Source organism: Falco peregrinus, chromosome 9, assembly GCF_023634155.1.
Source record: "Falco peregrinus isolate bFalPer1 chromosome 9, bFalPer1.pri, whole genome shotgun sequence".
Lineage (NCBI taxonomy): Eukaryota > Metazoa > Chordata > Aves > Falconiformes > Falconidae > Falco > Falco peregrinus.
In genome coordinates, this window is record NC_073729.1 from 27,422,068 (window position 1) to 27,447,092 (window position 25,025).

At 40.8% G+C, this 25,025-nt stretch overlaps 2 protein-coding genes across 5 annotated transcripts in view; both read right to left on the bottom strand.

The window, feature by feature from the left end:
- Nucleotides 1–188: 188 nt before the first annotated feature.
- Nucleotides 189–9,585, bottom strand: NELFCD (negative elongation factor complex member C/D). Its single transcript, XM_013304354.3, has 14 exons — nucleotides 8,960–9,585; nucleotides 8,658–8,767; nucleotides 7,534–7,643; nucleotides 7,110–7,217; nucleotides 6,388–6,540; nucleotides 5,491–5,621; nucleotides 4,890–5,055; nucleotides 4,090–4,224; nucleotides 3,433–3,572; nucleotides 2,799–2,913; nucleotides 2,369–2,464; nucleotides 2,004–2,144; nucleotides 1,512–1,641; nucleotides 189–1,111 (listed from the first exon to the last, which is right to left on the bottom strand). Exons 1-14 carry the CDS (start codon nucleotides 8,989–8,991, stop codon nucleotides 1,077–1,079), a joined length of 1,602 nt encoding a protein of 533 aa, XP_013159808.1. The 5' UTR covers nucleotides 8,992–9,585; the 3' UTR covers nucleotides 189–1,076.
- Nucleotides 9,586–17,172: 7,587 nt separating this feature from the next.
- The window catches only part of GNAS (GNAS complex locus), a 158,513-nt gene continuing 150,660 nt past the window's right edge, over nucleotides 17,173–25,025 (bottom strand). For all 4 annotated transcript variants that reach the window (XM_055813806.1, XM_055813807.1, XM_055813809.1 and 1 more), the window contains exons 9-12: nucleotides 23,661–23,781; nucleotides 22,494–22,624; nucleotides 21,885–21,952; nucleotides 17,173–21,024 (exon numbers count right to left, since the gene is read on the bottom strand). In XM_055813806.1, coding sequence (XP_055669781.1) covers nucleotides 20,878–21,024; nucleotides 21,885–21,952; nucleotides 22,494–22,624; nucleotides 23,661–23,781 — 467 coding nt within the window. In that variant the 3' untranslated portion in view covers nucleotides 17,173–20,877. The remainder of the gene's footprint in view (nucleotides 21,025–21,884; nucleotides 21,953–22,493; nucleotides 22,625–23,660; nucleotides 23,782–25,025) is intronic.

The following is a 25,025-nucleotide window of genomic DNA, read 5'->3' on the forward strand; positions in this document are numbered from 1 at the left end:
AAAGTGATTCCCTTCTTACATCTACAGGCAGTTAGGACTTACACCATCAGCATCTTTTAGAAAGCAGGTTCTTCAGAAACAGATGTGCTTGTCTCTACCCCTCACTTTTAAACAAACAGTATTTGCCTGCACAAAGAGAAATCCAGCCCAATGAACAGAAAGAAAGAGTGGTCTTAATGAAAGAAACCTCTGGAAAAGAGAAAACCTTTATTTAAAGGTAAATTATAATCTTGGGTGTACCCCCCACTGTTTGGCATCAACCAGGAAAGAGTAGAGAAGTATAAAAACCGAGCACAACAAGCAATAATGAAATAATTCACATATTCATATTTTTGGAGAGCAGAATTCTGACGTGGTAATGAAACTTACCAGTAACACTGGATGCTTCTATTTAACAAAAAAATAGATTCTGACAGATAACACACTCACATAGGATTAATCTGTTAATATAAAACTAACTTTGACCGTTACAAATCCACTTCTGTTACACAAAGTTTGCTTCATAGCAGTAAATACGTAGGACATTTAGAACTCTAGTATAATGCAAAGGTAAGAAAGAGGCATTGCAGCTTCTCTGCAGCACAGAGCTAACACACAAACTCCTTTTTCACAACTCACAACATCAAAACCTAGAGCATGAGATCTAGTCTTCAAAGAACTGCAAAGTGTTTTTAGTAGGAACTACCTTCCGTATTCTTCAGGTTTTATTTATTACACAAAGGATCAGTGACAAACTCTGCAAGTAACCAAAATAACATTCTTTGAAATAAATCTGTTTCTTTCCTGCTATCGCTTTCAGAATATTCAGATTTATACCAACTTGTGTAACAGAAAACCCTTCAGTATTATTCCATTTTCCAAAGTACATCAACAGTCCTCTGATATGAAGCTCAAGGTCACCATGCAAGTCAAACAAATGCCCTTTGGCCCCTTCTTCCTTGTTTTGGATTTTTTTGGGTTTTGTTGGAGGTTTTGGGGTTTTTTTGCTGCTGTGTTGCCCAGTCATGGAACCTTAATGGTGGAGAGCATGGCAAAGTAGTGATCATATGGTCTGCATTCTTGATATTTTCCACCGTTTAGTTCATCATAATAAAGTTAGATTTGCAATGAGCTTAAAAGAAAAAAGTGAAAGAAAGTGTTCAGTACATTACTCTGATTTATCTGTTTGCATGTGGCTTTCTGCATTATATAAATATAATTAGGATTTTAGGGTCCGGACAGATGTTTTTGTTTTAGGGTAGGAGTGTATTACGACAGACTATTTCCCTTCCTATCCTTTCCTTACTACAATGCTAGTTCTCAAAAGGCAGTATTTGTCTCCAAGTTCCTCACTACTACCCAGAGATTCTTGATTACAGGAAAATTGCTAAACACAGGCCCCTAAAAGGGAAGTTATCTATAAAAACATCTGGCAAGCATTCCTATTTTTAGCAATCCTCCTCCTAAACACTATTTTCAAGTTGTAACAAACACCAACAGAAGCAGGTACGCAAGGAATAGCTGTGACTTACCTATAAATTCAGTGACAGGATCATGTTCACCTTCTGTTTTAATAGTACCTGCAATACTTTCATTCTCCAAGATAGGAAGAAAAAGCTGTACAAAGTCTGAGGTATATGGAGGAGCAATCACATCTAGCACCTGAAGCAGCAGACAAAAATGGATTATTCTTCCAGTTAGAGGGGTTGTTAAGGGTAATTTTTAATTTACGATACTAGTCTTGAAAGCATACAGTCAGTTGCACTTAAGACCCCTTGTTCTCCAGACAATTAATTATATATTCTTGTGGTCCACCATCCAGTACCATAATACTTTCAGAAGTCAGGAGTCAGTAGGACTAAGCCACATCCTAGCAAATACTGATACTACATACATTTCTCAGAATCCAATCTCGAATCTTGAAATATTTTTGAATCTGAGGCAAGCTGATTTAATATCCAAACACATACAACTGATACTAAAGTTTCATTCTGTATGTTAGTTAACACAATTTTTCTGCTGACCTCTGTAACAAAGTATCTGATAAGAGAGATGTCTGTATCCAGCTTCTCCAGGCATTTGCGGATATAGCTGACAACAGGTAGGACATAACCTCGACTGAGTAAGTGCACCATTCTATCCAAGAGAGTCTTCTTCAATTCCAGCTGACGGCATGGGGAGGGAAGAACCAACAGGTTAGAACTTCCTCTCAAAAGTGTGCAGTTTTTATTGCTCATTCTTACTGATTCAATATCTGCTACGTGCATTTTAACCACAACCATGTTCCTAAATTAAACTCTTAAAACTGCTGAGACAGAAAAAAAGCTGTTATCTTGAGTAAGTGTCACAAACACGAAGGAACACAAATACCGAATCCTTTGAGAATCACCTGCTCCATTACATCAAGCTGCGAATGTTCTGTTTCGAAGAGCTTGACGAGAAGTTGTAGAACTTGGGGATGAAGCAGCTGATGGCATGTACTAATCTGCAAAGAATACAGTAAAGTTAGAGCCTCAGAACTTCAATTTAAAACCCAATGCACCAGTGTTTATTAGCTAAGTTTACAGTGATGTACAGTGCCTGATGTAACGGTCTTTTAGAAAAGTATTCCACCATTGCTTTCTCGGATGCCTACGTTTCCCTAGGGTAAATAATGCTGAGCTGACAAAACCAAATCATTAACTCTGGATAGCAACAGATTCATCTCTGTATACCTACTTACTGAAAGTGAAGGCTACTCAGTGAACTGGATGTAATTCCAGTTATGAGCATCAAAACTGTTCTTACTTTCCAGCAAGGTTTTATATGTACACTTTTACCTCATCCAATAATGCCAGATGAACTGGAGTGTGATCTGTCTGCAGCTGGAAATACCGTGGTTCTGACACCGTCCAATCAACCCACTTTAATACACCCATTGCCACCACCGGGAACCTGTAGAAAAAGAGATCACTTTAGCACAGGAGCATTGGCTGGGGGGCAGGGGGGAAGCTGGACAAAAATTGTTCTACAAAGACACTCCCCTGCTCAGCACAAAATACAAAAGATAGGCAACAAAACTGATGTACACTCCAAGTTTATTCCAGTTTATTCAGTCCTGCTATTTCATACTTTTAAGAGGAGAAAAAAAAGACACATCTATTGCTGGGAAAGCTTTATTAGGAAGACAAAGCGATCTGTCATCTTTTTCCAGTGGCAGAGAAAAGCACATTCTGTGACACAAGAAAGACAAGTTCTCAGTGAGAGCCAGAACTTAGGTCCTCATGAGAGAGATTCCAAAGAGTCAGATAGAGAATTTTGAAAACTACTTTCAAGACCACACCTTCACATATTCTGCAATAAGGATGTTCTCACAGAGTGGTCCACAAAGGTACTTCCCTTTAGCGGTACTGCATGTCCTAACTAATACTTTCCTTGCAACAGCTGGAGCTTGGGACCAGTCTCTCTGCTCACCTGATGCACTGATAGAGTGTACTCAGTTCTGCAACCAACTCCGATGCTCCTTTGTTCTCATTGCAACAGAGATTGTGAACAGTTTCAATGGCTTTTGAAGTTGACTTGAGTTCATCCTTGTTTATGCTGACCCTCTTGTTCTGAAAAATTGCAAAGTTTGAATGCAACAGTTGTCAACATACCGATGCCTTTGGCTATTTAAGGAAAGGAATTGTAACCTGTGATAGGCCTAAGATTACATCATGTTTCTCAAAATCTAGACTCAAATGCAAGTTTCAGAACTAATTCTCATTGGGATGAAGTACAAGGATGTTTGACTCTATGAAAGTGGCTAACTGATCCTTAAGGAATTAAAGCAAACTCCTTTTCCTCTGAAAAGGCACATACAGGTCTAGTAGCACAGAACTGCTACTGATAGCCTTTGGGGGGAGGTGAGCAAAATCACTCGGAGCAGTCAGACTTTTGTAGACACTAGTGATCAAACAGTACTATAATTTTAGTCATTTCAGTTGAAGTCAGAAACGTTTTATATTAAACTAAGTAAACCAAGCTGGATGTATTATTTTAAAACTGAGCAACTTCACAACCATACATTTTCCTGAGCACAGTCAGGTCACTGTAGGTAAAAACAATGTTATTCACAGAACTGAACGTTACCTTTTTCCACATCTCTACTACACTCGCTGCATATGCCAGTATGTGAATGTATTTATGTTTGTGGTCCTGGTTGATCTTAGCACCTGGTTTAAACAGTGACTGCATAAAGAGGTCCAGAAAGGCAGGTACTCTAATCTGTGAAGAAAATGAATGGTTCATTAGAGCCTGAGAATTATGAAAGGTGACTAAAAATACCATTTCTGCATCTGATATACCTCACACAGAAAGAGAGATAATCCCTTGAGAGTAGGTGAGAGCTTTATGAAGACACCTAAACTGCTGACAGTAGGTGATGGTGGGGGAAACAGAGTTACAGACTATATTGCTAAAGTATCTAAACGTCACCATTTGTTACCAGAACCCACATTAGAACAAGACAGTGAGAAATGTGAAATGCGCCATTTAGGCCTCCTTATAAACAAGTTGCTAAACTGGGTGGCTTAGTTTGGGTTGTGGGGGTTTTATACATATATTTTTCATTAAAAGTTAATTAATTCCTTGCCATCTTTACCTTCTATTGAGGAGTTCTTTAATTTAATTATATGGGAAAAGGCAACTTGGAATGATTAGGAAAAAAAACTCCACACAAAAAAGATCAAGAAGCTATGCAAATATCTAATGCAAAACAGAGTACAAGTAGTAGCTTCGCATTTAGACATTACCTAAAATTACACGGGGATAAGCCTGAGTGTTAACTTCTGTTTTGCGTTGGTACAGCACTTAGCAGAAGACCATCTCACATTTCTGAGTGCTGTTGTAACACAGGTGAATTTCAGAGGTTAAAAAAGATAACTACTAACCAGTTCTACTGGAGGTGGGTCCATGCTTGTAAACATTTTGAACAGGACAGTGATGTCTGCTGGATTCAGAGCTCCTTTAGACAACATCGCACCAAGAGCCTGACATGCTCGAGGATAGGAGGCTGCAGTACCCAATGCTAAAGTGATCTGACTGGCATCATGGCCTCTAGGTGAAGAGCAAACATACATAGCAACTTATTTTCTTAATTCAGACATTTTAGTTCTAGCCTCACTGAGTCAACAGGACACACCCTACTGAATGTAATGTCTTTGAGCAGAACCCCTTATCCTGGGTAATTATAGAAACAGGTCTGCATTTCCCCTTTTTGTTTCTAGCATGTTCACAGATTAAATTTAAAAAAAAAAAAAAAAAAAAAAAGTATTTTTAAACAGACAGAAACTTTCGTTCTTTGCTCCTCTGATTTCAGGTCTGCTGATACAGGACACTGAACTTTTCCGTTCTGTGAATTAAAGCTTACTACTAGAACTGCTCTGTTGCAGCTAAGAATTCTCCTTTTGCAAGGTAATCAAGAAGGAGCAAGAGACAGCAGTTTACAAGTTCAGTGACTTACATTTCACTAATAATGTAACTCCCACTTACTTCTCATGAGCGTATCGCTGAACCTCCTGAGCAATCCGCCTGACAGCCGACCCTCCTTGCTCTTCTTGAGCTAATATGGACATCATAGATTGAGCAAAAAGATATGTGTGTTCTCCATGGCACACCATCTTCTGTGAAAGCATGCATCAAAAATCTTACCAGTCAACAAGAAACATGCAAGTATGCTTCTGTGATTACATTGCTGTGATGGCAAAAGATTTCACTGCAATCTATTAATCAAAGGAAAAAGACCCACAACAACTGGACAAGAAAACCAAAAACCCAACAGCAAAGAAAAAAGCACAGAAAAGCATAGTATCACTATGCATTGATACCATGCAAGAAGAAATGGCTACGCTGAGAACTTTGTTTCATCAATGGCAAAACTGAGGGGAAATTCATCCTACTTATATTCAGTACTTTCTCAGCAATATTTAAAAAAGCAGAAGTACAAAGCCATTGAAACTCATGCTATTTCACAACACAGAACATATGTGGGGTTGATTCAGATGGCAGCTTTCACACTGATGCAGATAATAAAGGAATTATTTTCATTTGCTAGGGGATTGAGTAGACTGATCCTTAGATCCTGCATTAAATGAGAGACAACAGTTCTACCTTCACCTTTTTACAATCCATTTAATAAATGTAAGAAGTGTGACGTAAGCAACCCATGGAATTCTTGGTCACAGAATGATCAAAACCCATAAATTTCTATTTTTTTTAACTCAGATGTACCTTCTGTTCATAAGATTTTATAACATGTTCAAGATTCTATACATTCCTACAGTGACCTTTACATCCTAACCAGAAAGAAAAATACTGTTTTCTTTCCATAGAAAAAAAAACAACAAATGAACGCCAAGAAAAAAAAAAAAAAAAAAAAAAAAAACTTACAGCAAACTCAGGGAGGTTTTTTTCAAGGTTTTCTTCACCTCCATCTAAGATTGTTGCCAGAGATGTACGCAGGACTCTGGAAAATACTTCTAGCTGCTGACATGCTGTTGAAACACTAGTTATTTCCCCTTGATATCCAGCATCAGATATAAGCTATAAAAACAAAAACATCACAGAAAACTTGTATTATTTACATTTATATTTCAGATACCCTAACAAGTTTAGAAGTACACACAGAATGTAAGATTTGCCTCTGCATACACTTACTGGAATTCACATTCACCTTTCAGACTACAGAAATGGAAAACAATTAAGACTTAGCAAAAAGAAAGTAAACCATAAAGGTATTTCAGAGCACAGCAAGAGGTAACATTCCTTCCCTGTTGCAGAATCATACAAAACTGACTGAAATGTTCCACTGCACCACAAATCCAGAATTTTCAAATACAGACCAAAGGAGAGAAAAAACCCAAAAAAACAGCAAAACAAAACAAAACAAAGAATTCAAAAATCAGTACTTCAGACTCTGAAACTACACTTACTACGTGTAACTTGTAACACAATTCCTCCCAGCAACGTGTACTTGTACTGTTTTGACATTTGAATAAGTAGTACAAGTAAGAATACGTAAAAGGTACAGGCAAGATCATAGCCAATATCTGATGCCAGAAAAATTAGCTATTTTAATGGATATTCTAATCTGTCAGACTTGAGTATACTACCTTCACAGTAAAATTAAGCATTAAACAGTCGGGATGGGCTTCTGCCAACTTGTAAAAGAGATCTCTCCATGTAGTATGTGCTATCATCTGCTCAAGCCACGCTGGAGTCTAAAAAGATTAGTGCAACAGAGAGAAATGTAAGAATAACTAGTTGTCAAGATCATTAAAAGTCAGCATTTTACCTCTCAGGAGTCCTGCAAGGATTATATAGAACTTTATTACATAGGAGGATGCATTCATTTTCTAAGTTCTCTAAGCCTCTGAGGACTCCAGTGAGATACAGTTGATTTTCTAAAACCAGCTGTTTCTTAACCAAAGAGCTTTGAAGATGCAGTTTCCCTTCCCCCACCATCTACTTCATCAGATGAAGGAGTCTATGTAGGATCCACTCATGTGGAGATAGCAACACGGATTCCACGCACACCTCTCCTTCCTCTGTAAAGATGGAATCTGCTTTCCGAGGGTCAAAATGCTTGATAAGTAAGCTCTTTAAATGGTTTTCTACAGTCTCCTGAACTTGCATTGGCTCAACACCTGTATAGAAGGAATAAAAAATTTGGCAGATGCAATCTAATCAAACATGGCAGCAACATCTTAAGTTTTTCAATGAGAACAGAAACTACTCAGGAATGTATCAACACAGAGAATATGAGAAGAGAGCCACCAGTTCTACTATCAAGCCATACTGCTACAGATTTACAGATTCTCAATCTTTTTTCCTAAACGCAGACCGTTTAGGATCCCAAGCAGGTCACACTAGTCCTTTTCTCTTGCCCTCCTCATCAGTCATCTCACAAGACTATTACTGGACACAATACCAAAATGCACATTTACCTAGAACACGAAAGGGATTACACTAAGGCTGGTCCACAAACCCGCCTCACTACGGGCTATAGTCCATCCTTTTAATGTGTTGGCTATCAGTAGCTTTGATAGTACAGCACACAAAGTAGTTCTACATTTCTGAAGATCTGAGGGTAGCAACTGATAATTTGTAAACAAAAGGTTATACTGGCTAAGGGACAAAGGCACCACAAGAAATGCTAAATGCATCTTGCAAAAGGCTGCTTAAGAATTCATAAGCAGACTGGTAACATAGAATTCTTGTTTCAGAGAATACAGGCATCTGTGTAAGAACCTTCTGTCTAACCACTGATCCACTGAAAGGGAACAATAACTAGTTACTTATTTTTTCAAGATTTATTATACAATAACTAGTACAAAATATCAAACACTGCTAACACCATCAACATCAGGTGTCACGAACAGTACCCTTGCCCTTGTGCACGAAAACAAAAACTAAAATTTATGTAGTTGCTTCAACTAGATTACCCTTTACGATAGTTTGTGAGCATTTCAAAGCATTCATCAAGACTACTTCACTTATTCTACAAGTGGAATAAACATATTATAAAAAGTTTAGTCACATACATGATGACAATTTTATAATGATCCACTTCCCGAGTATGACCAAATTTGCCGCCAATTAAGGCATTTCTGACAAAACAAAGGCCACAGATGCAAACTACACCGTATCGCTTACTGTACCTGTTTGAATGAGCCACTCTGCCAGCAAATTTACAGTCTGTGCCACTGCAGTGTAGTTTTCAGAGAGGAGCTGGATAACATTCTCTGGAGAACCTCCTGCTTGGAAATACCTGATGGAAGGATGACAAAAGAACTATTTGAAAGTCATATTAAAAATAAACCAACCAACTGAACTCTAAACAGAAGGAAAAGAATAATGACTTTTACGCATTTCCAGACATGCTTCCGCGCGATGTGACAACACTGCACCAGTCACACAGGTAAGATGCACAACGCACACGTAAGGCCACACCCACACTCACCTCTTTAACGTGTTAAATATTGAGGGCTCCATTATATAGTCAGGGGTTGAAAATTTCTTCAGGCATTCCTGCTGGACTTCGGCATCATCTTCTCCCTCCCCATCCTCATCGTCTTGCTATTCTTAAGCACAGTCGAGTCAGCGCCCGGCCCGGCTCCGCCCGCGCCCCCGCACTTGGGCCGGGTTTGCCCGCAGGCCCCAGCTCGCCCCGGGCCCGCCGCTGCCCGGCACGCGCGGCGCCTCAGGGACCAGGCGCCAACCCGGGCCCGCCCGCTGCTTCCCGCCTCAGCCCCGGGCGCGGCGCCCCCCGCCCGCGGAACGGGAGGGCCCGGCAGCCCCTCCGCGCACCCAAGCGGCACCCCCGGGGCCCCTCCGCCCCACAGGCCCGCGCCGAGCCGCCGGCTCCCGCCGCGCACCGGGCAGCCCCGCGCTCACCGTCCCCCCCGTCCGCCTCGCTGCCCCACTCGGCCGCGCTGCCTTCGAAGTAATCCGCGTCCTCCATGGCTGCCCCCGCCCCGCGCCGAAGGAGCCGCGGCGGCGGCCGGGACCAGGCCGCGATCGCCCCCGGGGCGGAGCGGCGCGTAATGGCGGGCGGCGGGAGGGCGGAGCGGCGGGCGGGGCCGGGCCGGGCGAGGGCCCGCGGCGGCGGCGCTGGGAGCGAGGGGAGGCCGCGGCTTGGCACCCGGAACCGTTGTGCCGCCTCGGGGCGGCGGGTGTCCCCCCGGGTGTCCCCCGCCCCCGGCGAGCTAACGGCAGCCGGTGGCAGCGCGGCCTGTGCCGCCGGGGCGGCCGCTGCCTGGCCGGAGCTGGCGGCGGCGGGTGTCGGTGAGTTACGGCTCAGACCGCCCGGCAGCGGCGGGTAAAATAAACCACGGAAACGCTAAATACGGCCCGGTGGCGGTGCCGGGAGGCGGCGTGCCGGGGCCCCGCCCGAGCAGCCCTGCCCCGTTAGGCACTGCCGGGGCGCCACGGCAGGTGGCCGTCAGAGGGGACACAACGAAAGACGGCGGGGAGAAGCAGCCCAGGGAACGGTGACAGCAAAGTTCCCTGCCCCGCACCCCCGGCCCCCAGCGCGGCGGGGCCGAGGCGGGGGGAAACCCGGCGGGAGACGCTCCCGCGTCCGGGGCGTGAGGGGGGCTAACGGCGGCAGCGAGCTGATGGCGAGGATGGTAGAACTCAAAAGCTAACAAGTAGGAGGGGAAAAAAAGGTAAAGAATGGGAAAGGTAACTTTGGTGGAATGGAAACGGTAAGATTTGAGGGCCAGATGTGAGGGGGGAAATGTTAGGGTCAGCACTGGTGTAACTGCGTACCCAAAACTTGCCAGAGAATAACACTAAATAACATTTCTGCCTTTTCTTATCGCAAACAAATTTTTCCATGGGTTACTTTTAGCCTAAGACAAAATCCTGAAGTCTTTGATCTACAAAATTCTCACTAAACCCACTGTAGTCCCTCCAGATGCCACTGCTGGCATTGCCATAAGCGGCTCCCTTGGCGGCGGCAGAGGGGTTCCCCCTTCCCATTCCCGGGGCCCTTGGGCCGTCTGTGAGCATGCAGGGCAGGATGCTGCGCAGGATTTGGTCCCCTGCACATGGAGCGGGATCCCCAGAGTGGTGGCTGTGCTGACCTCAGGACCCTGGTATCGCCCTCCTTGGGGGTGCTGAGACAGGTGGTCCCAAAGGGGGCTGGCAGAGCTGGGGTGCAGGCCCAAGGCAACAGGTCCAGAGGGCCCCCAGCGAAGGGAGGGACTAGAACGTTACAGGCAAACGAAGCGGGGTAGGGCTTAAATGAAAACTGATCCTACAATGTGACCTTGGGCGAGGAGATTGGCATTGTTGAAATGGGGGCCATGCAAAAGACACAGAGTCCCTTTGTCTCTCCTCAGACCGACTCCTGTTCTTCAGTTGTGTAAGAGTTTAACTGTGAGAAAGGGGATGGGGAGGGTGTGTTCTAGGATTTGGAGGGCAGCCAAGGGCATTGCTGATTAATTATTTAAAGATCCTTTATTCTTCTTCAGTTCCTAACTGAAAAATAGTAAAAAGCGATTACATAGTGTTCCATGCAGTCCATGAAATAGGTTGGTAGGAAAGGCCAAAAAACCATGTTCAGAAAAAAGTTGTCATAGGATCTTCAAGAGACATGGTTCTTGTTCAAGCACGGTCACTGTACTTAGTTAAAGGGCTTGCTTAACTTAAAATCTCATTATAGAAAATACACAGCACTACCTCAACTGCAGGGCAGTAGGAGCTGTGCTGTCATATGCTGCCCTACAGTGGTGAAGCAACCCTTTCTGAAACATACATCAATGGTTTTGTCAGCCCAGGATAACGTTCTTCTTGCTCTGCCAACAGAAAGGAAAGACACTTTTTCAGAATCAAAGGCACGGATTGAAGTAGAGGCACAATGGACACATTCCCTACCTGTGCTAGGCGATTGCCTGCAGTCAGGAAGACAGCGAGGTAACATTTCAATGCTTATGGAAGCACTGGCCATTTTTTATGAGGAAAGAACTTGGAGTGAAGTGACAGGCTGGGGCTGGAGGCCAACGGAATATCCTTGAGAAAAAGTTTTTGGCTTACCTCCATTTAGTTAGTGGGCAATTTCCATCTCAGACATCAGAAAATAATAGCGTACTCAGAACAGATAGTGTGATTAACCAGTCAAAACTCCTAAGAAAATATTGAACCTGAACTGAATCTATCCCAAATCAAGATAGAAAAAGTATTTTCTGAAGGTTGAACAAGAAAAATCCATACACCTCCTGGGCTTCATCAGCAATTTTTTTTTTTTGGCTTGAAACGATGTACAGCGTTACAAGATGTAGGACAAGTTCTCTGAAGGTGATTTCAAAGTAACAATTGTATAACCCTAACAAGGCTTAGAAAATTTAGAAGTGGAGAAGTGAGTCCAGAACTTAACTCAGTGAAACTGGATGGGAAAACACAAAGCTGAGACTTTGTGAGGCTTAAGAGAAGATCCTAATTCTTTACAGAAGGCTCAAATAAATATGCTTTTTTATGACAGATATCTTTATATAGGTAGGAGAGGCTTCCTTCCCGTGACTCAAATTTGCTGTGCATCTCCTAGGCAGGATATTTGGATCTTCAGTCTGGAGAATTTCATTGTGCCTGGAGCCTGTGGCCTACAACAGTACATCTTAGCTTCAATAAGGCATTTTCAGAGCAGGTAAAAGTTTTGTCTAGTGACAACAGTTGGACTTGTAGGATTTCAATGGTAATTATGCTATGAAACTTACTGCTTAGTTGAGTAGGAAAAGGGAACAGTTCACAGCACCAGCTGCCAGTGAGAGACATAGTGGTATTTGACATTGATGATACTAGTAATTTCAGTGTCTGAATCTTAAAACTGGAAGTTCTTTTGTCTTTCTATATTTGTATCTCTTTATTTTGATTGCAGTAACAGGATATGTATTTTTTTTAATATATAAAGAATGAACTTACTTTCAACTTTCCTTGAGGAGAAAACCAGGGACCTGTAACAGAACCAGACATTCGCTGCATAGCCCTTTGCAGACAAATTGCAATATCAAAGCTTTCCCTGCTTCAACAAACCACAGGCAAACTCAGATCAGAACCAACAGTTTCAAGGTATCATTTACACTGTGATGAAACACTAAATATACCAGAAACTGATTTTGCAAACTAAACTTTTACAACTTTGAATGGGAACAATGTTGGTTGTCTTCTTGGGTGTACTATGTTCTCCCATAGGGATTTGGGGTTTACAAAGTTTTGGTGAAATGTTCATAAATAAAAGCACTTAGATTTACCAGAATGTCGTGAAGATTTTATCCAGCAAATGAGTGCAAGGAATTTTCCCCTAAATGGCTATTTGATGACCTTTTGTATGTAAAATAACGAGTCGCAATTCCCATCTAATGAGATTTCGCGGAAGCAGTGAGCATATTAAAGATTAAATTTTGAGCCAAATAAGTATACTGTGAAGGCCAGCCTTGGAGTCTCTGCTGCATGCTTTGAAGCAGCAGTAAAGGCATCCTGGAAAGTAGGTGTGTGAAGAAGAGCCAGATCTAGAGAAATGTGGAAAACTAGCCTCTTTTTTTTTTTTTTTTTTTTAAACAGACATGAAGGTTTCATGACGCTTGAGAATGGCTCCTCTAAGGGAGTAAACAATAAACCAAGCATCAAATGCTCAAGTTTCAGTTCCACCCAACCACCAAAATTTGTTGCTTGATTTTTGAGCAAATTACTTAAGAACTATGCTTCAAGATTTCCTACCTAAAGAAGGGCTGAATATAATACAGCTAATTAAATCATCGAACTTCATTTGGTTCCTTCCTAGAAAGAAAGAAAAATCCCAAACAGAAGAGCCGACTTCCAGCAAAACTGTTTGCCTTTTATTCATGTAAAATTATCCACCCTGGCATTCTTTGTATGCTAATTACCTCTGCTGCTTGCCCTCTACAAATTCTTTTAGCATGAATTTGTATTTTGTAATCGTTAGCCCTTTACAAATCAGCCAGTACATTCAACTAGAGATAAAGTAATAGCTTTCAAATTGAGTAGGAAATTAAAGCAGCATCAAGTTAAGCTAATGAGTTGTGGCTAAAGATTTTTTCCTTCTCAAGCAGAACCTCAAGATTAAGCATTTTTGTTTCTACCTCGAGATTCAGTTACTGGTAACAGTGTTATTCCCGACATTGACCACCACAACACTTTGCTAAGTAACGGAGAAGCATTCTGGGACAAAACGAGGTGGTTTTTAGGTTGCCAACATAATGTCATTCTAGCCTCCTTCAAACATCAACTTAAAAGTTGGATCTGTATTTATACACTGTGGATTGCTTAAAAGCACAGACTCACAATGCCCCAAGTTCTTTCCAAGATGAGCCTATAGTGGCAATATTTTCTGGCTTCAAAGCCAATTCCAGTTATTTGCATACTGATCATTAAACTTAAACTTCACTGAAGTATCTCCCAGTTCTGTAATGCATGTAGGAAGTGCATTTTTTGCAGTTCCTTAGCTGAAGGCGTCCTGCCCTTTTAGATAAATATATTCTCTGCCCTTGAAAATTTGTATAAAGATCCCAAACTGGGTCACTTACCTGGGGAATGAAGAATTTCCCCCATAAATATATTTTTCAGTGCCCAAGGTGATGAATTTAGGAGTCTTGCTTACCTAGCTTTCCCTAGTTCCTTGGAACTTTCAGCGAGGTGGTCTCAAAACTTCCTTTCATAGCTGCTCCATTCTCTCTTTTCAACCATATACGTTGTAAGAGCAGGAGTGTGTGTGTGTGTGTGTGTGTGTGTGTATGAGGACAGGACCAAATAGCTGCATCCAAAGGCAGCAGTTTTTGGACTGTGATGTTGGACAGAACAATTGGTTGTAAGCTGCCCCGTTTTGAATTACAAATAGGTTAACAAGAGCCCTTGCTTGTGGCAGCACTGGGCTTCCAGACTGTCTTACACAGATGAACCTTTGTAGCCCAGCAGTTTTGCCCTGTGGGAAACAGAACTCAAAGTCAGCACCAAAACCTTCATGAAATCTTACTTCATTTTGGATGTTGTGCCTTTGACCAAAGAATAGAATGGAGATTAAAAATACTGATGCATATGAGTCATCACACACACACACTTCACGAAAGCCATGCTGTCTCCTACGGCTCTAGCTTGGAACAGGTTTGAAGTACCTTGTGTGAATACTTGGAGGACTTACACACAGACACGCGTTTGGTTCTATCACCCAACCCCTTCATTTGTCGTTACGGAAGCTCTTCTGATCCGGCCAACAGAAAACTGATGATGTAGGAACAGAAACCAGAAGGGGCCCCTTTTCCAAGCAGCCTTACAGTCACAAGCCTGATGTGGTCATTCGTAAGCTGTATACAGCAGCTCCTCTCTCTGCCTCATCTCTGCTGGCACTCCAGCGTGTTAGCTGCAAGAACGATACAATTCCAAAGTCATACCAAATACCAGAAAACTACAAATAGAAACATTATACTTCACTATTAATTCACATAAAATTCACAGCCTAAACCCATCAGTTTGCATAACAGAACTGGGAGAATTCCCAACATTTCTACCTCTGTCCTAAGCTTGTTCTTTCTCCAAACTTGAGTAGTTGCATATTAAGAAAAGAGAAAAAGAAAAAAAAAAAAAAAGTATTAGCCAACTCATTTAATGAAACACTTGGGTAAATTAAAGTGAAGAAACACATTCACATTTTAATTTTGAATTTACTTACGTTTATCTGCTAGTACCCTAGCCTTAGAAAGCATGTTATGTTACATAAAACCCCCTAACATCAGCATCTTTTCCCTCAAAAACGTGTAATTCTCCCTGTATTTGGGACGTTTAAAGGCTGTATTTTGTACTGTCATTAAAATAAAGGATCTTTGAGACAGACTTCCTGGGGGGAGGGGGGTGAGGTGGTGGTGAAAAGAAAAAAGGAAAACCTGCAAGTTCTGGTTTGGTGGTGGAGTTTTTTGTGTATTTCTGTTGTTGTTAAAAAGAAAATTATCTGTTACGTATCTGGTCAGTTACCCCTCGTTGCAGAGGTGTCAGCGAGCACTTGCTGTTGTTAACCTAGATAACTCCCTGTCTTTTCCAAAGAATGAGGCTTTCTGCAGGACCCAGAAGTTAGAAACCCCCTGCCTCCCCCCTTTATTATTTTTATGTTTAATGCAGTGAGAGATCAGCTTGTCTCCCCACCTCCTCCCAAGCTGCTTGTCTGAGTAAACTTGTGCTTCAAACTGCACCCATTTTGCTCAGCTCAGTACATTAAAAGTAGACAGGGTAAAAAGCAGCTTTAACTTTTTAATAAATTGAGAATCAGGGTTGAAAACAATTACGAAGCCAGTACTCACAGCTGGAATTTTAGCCATCTCTGCAATACAGTAAAATACTCTAAAGCAGTCTACCTACCTACTAACTGAAACACATCCACTCACAGTATCTAAGCTAACTGGTCATGACCAGGATTAAAATAGGTTCACTCTTGCAATTTCTATCTTGTCAGTCACCAGAGAGATTTTTCAGCGTAACGGCTTCCAGCAGCAGAGGTTCAGAAAGCCCCTTTGCAGCCTACTTTATTTACCAAGACACTTCAAAGTTTGTCGTAAAACAGAACAACTTTTTCCCCGACGGATAAATTTTCAGAAGTATCAAGCTGAGGAAGAAGGGTACAGTTTTGGTTTTGGACTGCAAAAAGATGTTTGCTTGTAAATATTGTTACTATTATACAAACTCAACACATATTTTAGGGATAAGGATTTGTTCCTGTGTGAGATTTCCACTGGTGGTAATCCTTGGCCCTGACCCTGCTTCTTACAATTGTTAGGAATTTTACCATCTGCTTCCATGGAAGAAGTCTTTTGAGTGCCAGCATGGTTAGAAATACACGTAGCGTATTAGATACAGTTGGGGAGAGAAGAGAACTTATCTCTTCCAGAACAGATGACATAAATTTAGAACGTACAATGACTTTATCTGTCTTAGACATTTGTATAGCACCAATCACCAACAGTATCATCACTAAGGCACTGGGCTGGTACTCAGCTGTCACGGGGTCTAGCTCCCGACCTGTGGTCAATTTCCTGGGTAATCATGTTTGTATTTTTTGTTTTTCCTGGTACATAAATTTTGACATTGGAAAATAGGATACAATACAAAACATCCTACATCATTTACAGGAATACTGCATCATGACTAATTACAAGGTGCTCAGATGCTGAAGTGATGGAACATTAGCATTTCTGTGCATAGATTTACTACCAAAAGAAAATTATCCTGCAGGTATCTATTATGTGCAACACACCGGAACAGAATGAGCTTCAGTTCCTCTGGAGTTAACGACACACTCTTAACTTAAAACCTGTCCTCAATGCCATGATTCAAAATAGTTTTTAGATAAATGAAGATAAGCCCCAAGGGCTCCTGTCCATGACAACTGATCCAGCATGCCTTCATCTGTTTTTGCATCAAAGTCTGCTCCCAGCAACTTACAGAGCTCCAGTTTCAGCCTCTGAGAGCAGGTTTTGATGCTTTCAGAGGCAGCTGAATCTTTTTTTAGTTTGTAGTGGATTTACCTCTCCACCTTATAAAAAAAAACCCCAAACAACCCTTCAGGATTTATCACTATTCTACTGCGTCACACTGGCTGCTGAGTATGTGTACTGATGTACAAATTACTAAAAGTTCTTGGGTTGAAATAAGTTACTGCAAATGCACAGTGGCTGATTTTGAAACCACAACATCTCTACAATTTATTATTATTTTTACAAAATACCCAAAGTGATCAGACCATATTGTAGGTTACTGGCTTGCCAAAGGTTATGTTTTAAAATCAAAACCATTTCTGAGTTACAGAAGTGCCAAAAACAATCTTGAACCAGGTTTGTTTGTCGTTTTTGTTGTTTGCTTTTTTTTTTTTCAACCAACCCCCATCCAACAAAACAGTTGTAGAACTTAAAACAGAAACAAGAGTTTGTGTTGGAAACTGTTTAAAAACCAACCCACCAAATCATGCTTGAGCAGAAGCCTTGTATGGCAAAGATTTAGCTTAGGGCAATTTAGTGCCAAGATATAGACCCGCTATGAGTTTACAATGGAAATACTGACACAACCTCAACTACAGTGATGCAAATGTGCCCTAAAACACTGTATTTGCTTTTATTAATAAAAGTGGTAGTGTTTACATTTGCAAGTATCTTACACTTCAGCATCACGATGAATACTGAGTAGAATGAGTTAAGTTTTGGCTGTAAAGGTCAGAAATTTCCAAACAGATTGAGTGAGACAGAAGTGAACGTCCTCGATCATGAAAACAAGAAGTTCAAATAAATAAATAAAACAAAACTAGGAAATATGGGTAAGCATTAGGTTGGAATGGTTCAATTAACTGCAAATTATGGCCACTAAATTAGAGACAGAAGAAAACACAGTTACTTATTAAATAGCAAGCATTAAAGCTTTATGGTTTTGTATTTAAAAAAAAAAAAAAAAAGCTGTTAAAAATAAGACTTGCATTTTACCAGGCCACCAAACTGCATGGACTAATAAAGAGACTAACAAAGGCAATACTGAGACATTAAGACACACACACACTCCATACTTGTGCAACTCAACCATATTCATAACAATTGCCTTTTTCCTCACTTTTTTTTTTTTTTTAAAAAAAGCATCTCCTAAACGTTTCTGTTCATATAAAGCTTTAGGTTTCTTAGACTGCTGCCCTCTTGTATAGCTCATTGTTATTATGTATCATTCTCATTATTAGAGGAAGAAGCTTTTTTTCTTTCCTCCTCTTAATGGAGGTGCTTTGTTTCTCTCAGATGAGAGATTACATTCCTCACACCGATACAGGTTTTCCCCATTTGTAAATTTGGTGTTTACACCAACTCCTCCTAGGCTTAAAAAGATAAGGGGTTGGCACTACATTAAAGATTTTGGCTCCTGTAACTAAAATTAAGGCTCACACTGAATTTCCTTTCCACTATGTGTATCCCATTTTTATCTAGTGGAAACACCAGCCCTTATCCTACAGGCACTGGATACATTCTGAAATTGCAGGGGGCTACTTTCAGTCTTCTACAGCTCTACCAAGTTCAGGTGGCAACTTTCTAAACCTGTGAACAGGAAAGATCATTTTAAAAAGATGAGTAGCAACCACAGCTGAAGTTTTTAGATGATTTAGTGTCTTGTGGCAGATGACTAGTAATTCTGAATTAAGAGAGATGGGACAGTAACTCCGTCACATCCCCACTCTTTATGTGAAAATGGACTAGGTGATTAATTTTCATTTAAAACTTTAGCCACAAAAGCAATGAAAACTCACAATTCAGAACAGTTGCAGTTCTTAGTATTAAAAAGGCATCTGATACCTGAAGCAAATCTAGCTGCACAGACATCACTGACCACACCCTAATTTTAACTTAAACTGGACCTCTTCCCAAAAAAGAAAGTCAATACAGTCTCTTGGGTGGAGGGAAGCTAGTGTGAAAGGCAAAGAGGCAAGTATTTTGGTGTTTGGTTTTTGTTTTGTTTTCCTTTTGAAGTCACTGCAGTAAGATCCAGATCGGTTTAGGGGTGTAAATGAAGGGGGAACAGGGTGTTTGAGTAATATAGGCTAACACTGTTCTAGATGTGTTATTACAGCTGTAATTTCTGACTCTGTACAAATTGTACATGTAGGTTTAGACACATGAAAAAGTAACACACTCACAGAGACATAAAACACCTAGGTATAAAATATAAAGCAGTGTAGTAGTTACTAAAATTACATGCTCTCTTATTGCTACAGTGATTTTTGCTCTTTTTTCTTTTTACTGTACCACATGTTGTTCTAAGCATATAATTTGCATAAATTATTCAAGTTTAAGAAAAATCCACACATCTTCACTTTAAGCTACTTATATAGTTAATATAAAACAAAAAGGTTCTAAAGTATCTCTTTATTAAAAGAGAAATAAAAATGTCATTTGAAACTGGAATTCAGTGGCCAAATCCAAGGGCAGTGCACACCTTGTCACTCTGGTAGTCGTATGCCCACGCAGCGTCAGTGGAGGTTGGTGGGGTATTTGGCCCAGTCTCGAGATGGTCACCAGACCTGCATGATGCCCTATGCGTCTGTTATTGTTCTGGTTTTGTCTTTAGCAAAAAGGACTATGAATGACCAAAGACTAACATTTATAATTTGTAGCAAAATTTGGTTTATGTAGAAACAAGCCATGTTTTGCATTTGGATAGAGATTTAAATGAATTAAAGCTAAAAATTAAAAAGCATGATGCTGCAACATCTGGTCACTTGTTGAAGACCTCACTTTTAAAGTGGTTAAGTTTGCACAATTTGTACTTTTTTTCTTTTTTTTTTTCTTTTTTTTCTTTTTTTTTTTTTTTACTAAACAGTATTTTTCCTTCTTTTATAAACCAGAAAAACTAAACTACAGATAAATTTTCCCTACCTTGAGCTAATGCTGCAGATAGGGTTGACAAAGCTGTACAGCGCAATCAAACATACTTACATCTTAGCTCATTGTACAGGTACAGCCATAATCAAGGCACAAAGATCTTCTACAAGTTATTTTCAATAAAGTTGTACAAAATAATACATTTTACAGTCTGTACAAGAATAATAATCCAGCAGTAAAATAAAAAATGAGGGGAGGGAGGAAAAAGAAGGGAAAGACTGTGAGGACTACAGTCCAGATAATGATTTTTATAGCAGACGGGATCATCAGTGGACAAACTGAAAACAGTGTGTGGTTAACTCTTTCTGCAATCACAGGCCATACGCAGTTCAATTCATAAATGTCCATGGTTGTCTTTAGACCACCAAGACTGGTTTTAAAAATACCCTTCTGAAAGGTAGCAGTTGGTTTTTGCACTGTCTAGGTCTGTTGTAGAATTGTCAGTATTTCCGTTCAAAGCCACATTACAGTCAGAGAACCAAACTCAAGTGTCTGTCTTCAAACTTGGTCTGTGACTTGGCACCTTCTTTAGTCTGATGCAGTGAATGATAGAAAGTGGAGATCACGGGTTATATGATTATGCCCACAACAGTGCTAAATTACCTAAAGTTTTCTCTCCCCAATTTTTGTTTTAAGTTTTAATTTTTTTTTATCCCCAATTCTTTCAGGTGCTCCACATTCAGGGCTTTTAATTAATTAGGTTTTATTTCTTTTTTTTTTTTTTCTTTTTTGTTAATAACAGTGTTAGGGAATCCTCATGGAAATGGCCTTTTAAGTGTTAGGGGCCATCTCAAACTGTCCGAGGGGTACAGAAGCAAGCTTAGAAGTGCTGCTATTGTCCAGCAAGGAGAAAAAGTTGAGGGGTGCAAATCAATGGGAGATTCAAACAGTTCTCTTCCACCCTATGTGGGCGAGGGTGGGTTTTTTTCTTTTTTTAATAAGGAGTCCAAAACACAGAAAAAAGTGCTCTCCATCACAACAACTCATATTGGCGAAGGTGCATGCGCTGAATAATGTCCCGACAGTCATTGAAAACCCTCCGGATGTTCTCTGTATCCACTGCACATGTGAAGTGAGGATAGCAGTAGTGCCTTCCATCTCCACTTGCTGTGCTGATTCTCTGTTAAAAGGAAGAGAGTCACACTGGGTTAAAATAAAACTGACTGGGGAAAACCCCCCATGTTCTCAAAACTCAGATGAATGGTGGTTAAGATATGTACGTGTGAGTAGTGTTTCAAAAGGGTGTAAGTGGCAAAATGCCCACAACTTTTCACTCTCTCACCTAAAACATGACATTTAAAACGACCAGAATTATACAGTGAGAAGGTCACTGCATACTGGGGAATTTCAGAGTTGAACGAGAACTAAAGAAAGTGCTATTATTCATATCCAGCCATACAACTCCTAGTGAATGTGTCCATGAAGAAAGTGGGATTTTGCCTCCGTCATTCCCTGCTTTACACTTAGAGAAAGCCTCCCTCAAAACTTTATTCTGTTCCATTTTAAAATGAGTCCACAATTTGATTGCCATGCTCACCACTGCAAGTAATTGTAATAACATTCTAAAAAATTCTATGTCTATTACAGCTTCAGGTGACCAGTAATGGGAAAGATAATGACAAGAACATTAATATTTGCAGATGATGCATCTTTTGATTAGTCTTTATCTTCAGAAATAATGCATGGAATAAAAATCTGGCCCCATTAATAACAGCAGGACTTCACTCATTCTATTTGAGGTTCCTTAATTTTCATAAATTCTTTTGCAATTTAATTATGTACTATGTCAAAACCCAAATATTCAAAGAGCAGCTAACAAATGGCAGTAAAGCTCTTAAACGTAATGGCATTTTATGCCATGTGGATGTTTAAATACAAAGAACAGAAAAAGTGACAACGTTTTGCATCAGTAGAAGGTGCATAGGAACTTATACTTGAGAAGAATCACACAAGAAATACTGGAAGGAAGGAAATACTTACAAGAAATTCATCTCTAATAAAATACTTGGCCCTTGTAACTCTGGGATCCTCACCAGGCTCTGGTGTTGCTGATTAATAATAAAAGAAGTATCTCATTAAAACAGATGTTTTTTGGTGACAGTGCCTAAAAATCATAATTTGCTGTTTTCTGCTCACATATGATAGAAACATACCTTGCAAAAACTGACTAACAGATAAGACAAACCTTAATGTGTTATTTCCACCAGCAAGATTTCAGGACAACAAAGAACATGACAGGGGCCATAGTACCAGGCATTTGGCAAGTTAAGAGAAATGACCACAGATAGGACTAGGGGGAATCCAGAGGATGTATTTGTGACAAGCTGTACTGTGGTCTACATCAGCAAAGTAAGAGGATTCTGGCACGATGAAAATACTAATGTATTAAATGTATAAAACACAGGATTCTCTCATTATTAATACCTCATAATTCTCTCATTATTAATACCTCCAATTTAACATTGCACTGTAGCTGAAAGACAACGATGATCACGTCTGCTTAAGAGTTTTCAAGTCTTAGCTTAAACGATCAAAAACATTACAAATGTGATTAACAAGGGAACAATAAATTGCTAATAAAAATCTTACCATCATCTGGTGTAGTGTAGCGAGCAAATTCTGGAAAGTAGTCTTCAATTTTCGATTTCCCTGCCAAAACTTTCTCTGCTAGCAAATCTTGTTTATTCAGGAAAAGAATTACTGAAATGGTCCGTAGCCACCTGTAAAAAATTGAAACCAAATGCTCTGAGAAGGCACAGCTAGGATCATATGGCAAAAACAAACAGTCCAGTTCTGGAGACAAGAGTCACACAACACACTACAATAACTCTGAAAGGTTCCTTTTGTACCCGAATCCCAATGGTGCAATTCCAAGTGTATGGACCTTGAGTTCAGTTTGTGTGCTTCTAGTGTGGGCAATGGAAGTTGCCCACTTTCTACTGCTAATCTAAATGCATGAAATAGGTGAGTATATCCACTTTTTAACGCGCTACTCTATCACTGCTTTAATTACTTCAGCCTCAATATGGCAACTACCAATTTGTAACTCTCCAGAGTTTTCTTCAATGAGGTGAGTGTATTAGACGTTAACGTCTCGGGTAGGCAGTTGTTAACGAAGACTAGCTCGGTCTGCTCCCTGAGAAGCGAGTAACACAGGCTACGCTGCTGCTCTGGGTTAACCCCCGTGGGCAGTGAAGCATCACACAGCTGCTTGCTCACTTCCCCCCTCAGTGGCAGAGGAACAGGAGAGGAGGAATAAAAGCAGGCAAACTTGGGGGTCAAGGTAGAGAAATATAAGTAATAATTAAGAGGTGAGGAATACGTGGAAGAGAGAAGAAAACAGAACAAAAGTGATGCAAGGCAATCACTCACCACCTCCTGTGGGCAGACAACACCCAGCAAGGTGGGTAACCCTCCTAAAGCCCCGCTTTCCCTTGTATTGCTGAGGATGACGTGACATGGTACTGAGTATCCATTTGGTTAGTTTGGGTCATCTGCCTGCTTGTGTCACCTCCCAACCTATGGTGCACCCCCAGTCTGTCCCCTGGGGGTACAGCGAGGGACAGAGAAGGCCCTGACGCTCTGCACACCCTGTTCAGCCGCAATGTCAGTGTGTTGCTGGTACCGCTTCACTCAAAATCTCACAACACGGCACCACAGGAGCTGCTATGGAGATTATCCCAGTGAGGTTCAGCACACAAATCTGGATGTTTACTAATCCGTGTGATATAAACAACGAAACTTCAATTCACAGACCTGTTGTTCCAGATACTCTTGAAGAGGTTTAGTGCTTCCTGCAGCCGATTGGTCTGATTGTCCTCTCGTATAACCATGTTGTAGCTACTGCTCGCCACCACAAATATGATAGCAGTCACATCTAAAGCAAGAAATACCCGTTAGTTAATACCAAATTGCGGAAGAAATACCCAGGAATCCTGAAGTTCACTAAAAAGCTGCCAGACTTTCAGCTTCATGAAGGGAACAGGCTGAAACGCTATGGCTGACAAGCTTTCAAAGCACCATAAATAAACAAGAAAGTGAAGAAACAATTACAGATAATAAAGGCAGGCCACAGAACAGAAGCTGACAGAATGACAGAAAATATAGAAAAGAAAGGAACAGAAGCAAGTAACTGGAGAAAGCTAAGAGGAGAATTCAAATGTGAAAGAAGATTTAAAAGGTGTAAAGAAATTTCAAAAGCAACTCTGAGCTACCAAGAACAGACAGGGAGGCCCTTGGGGGAAGGCCTCAGAGCAAACGGCCCTTTTGATCTGCGTGAATAGTAATAAAAATAGTAGATTGCTGTGAGTTCACGTTTAATCACTCTAGTCCTCCTACATCCACTGTACTGCTTAGAGGCCCCTAGCTCCTTCCTGGGAGATACTCCCAGGATCACAGAATCCAGAGCTCTGTGTGGCTGTGCTGCTCCAGACCTCTTACACTGACTTCCAGGCTCATCTGCCTCAGACATCAACAGCAGAAGAGATGAGTCAGATCATGAGGTAACAGGAAGAGGTAAAACCCAAACAAATCTGCTATTAATAGCACAGAAGAAAATATTGCACAGTAGTTCCACACATACATAAGTGTTCAGGTGATACTCTATCAGTAACCATAGCAAAATACAATGAATTCCAAGTTCCATTCTACTTTTAGCTATTCCATAGGATCTCATTACAACTTTTCTGCAAAAAGACAGACTTCTGCATAGCTTCATAAATATTTTGTCCAAACAAAGAAAAAGACAAGAAGGTCTGCACCAACTCTAGCTCAAAAGAAAACTTGTGTGGAGAAAGGTTTCATATCTAAGCAGAGTAAAACAAACAGAGACACAGAGTAAAACAAACAGCTGTCGCGAACGCACATGCAACACTTCAGGATACACACAAGACTACCTAATTTAAATTATATGGGAGTTAAGAACATAGTCACCTGTCCTAAACAGATGGGGACATCAGTGTTAAGACTCCAGGTCTCACAAAATTCCTGCAGATGTTTAGGGTCCTACCCGTGCCTAGGCTGGTGCTGTGTTAGCATCCTAAGGAATCCAGCTGACATACAGGTTACTTAAATGAGGGTGTTTGTTTATATGTTTTCAGTAAGGGCCTTCCCCTTAGAGCT

Excerpts from the sequence above, each read along its gene's own strand:
- NELFCD (XM_013304354.3), bottom strand. The coding sequence starts at position 8,991 with ATGGAGCCCTCAATATTTAACACGTTAAAGAG. Across the intron at positions 3,573-4,089 it reads TAGTAGAGATGTGGAAAAAG|AACAAGAGGGTCAGCATAAA; the intron begins GTAACGTTCAGT and ends GCAATTTTTCAG. Across the intron at positions 2,145-2,368 it reads AGCTTGATGTAATGGAGCAG|CTGGAATTGAAGAAGACTCT; the intron begins GTGATTCTCAAA and ends CCATGCCGTCAG.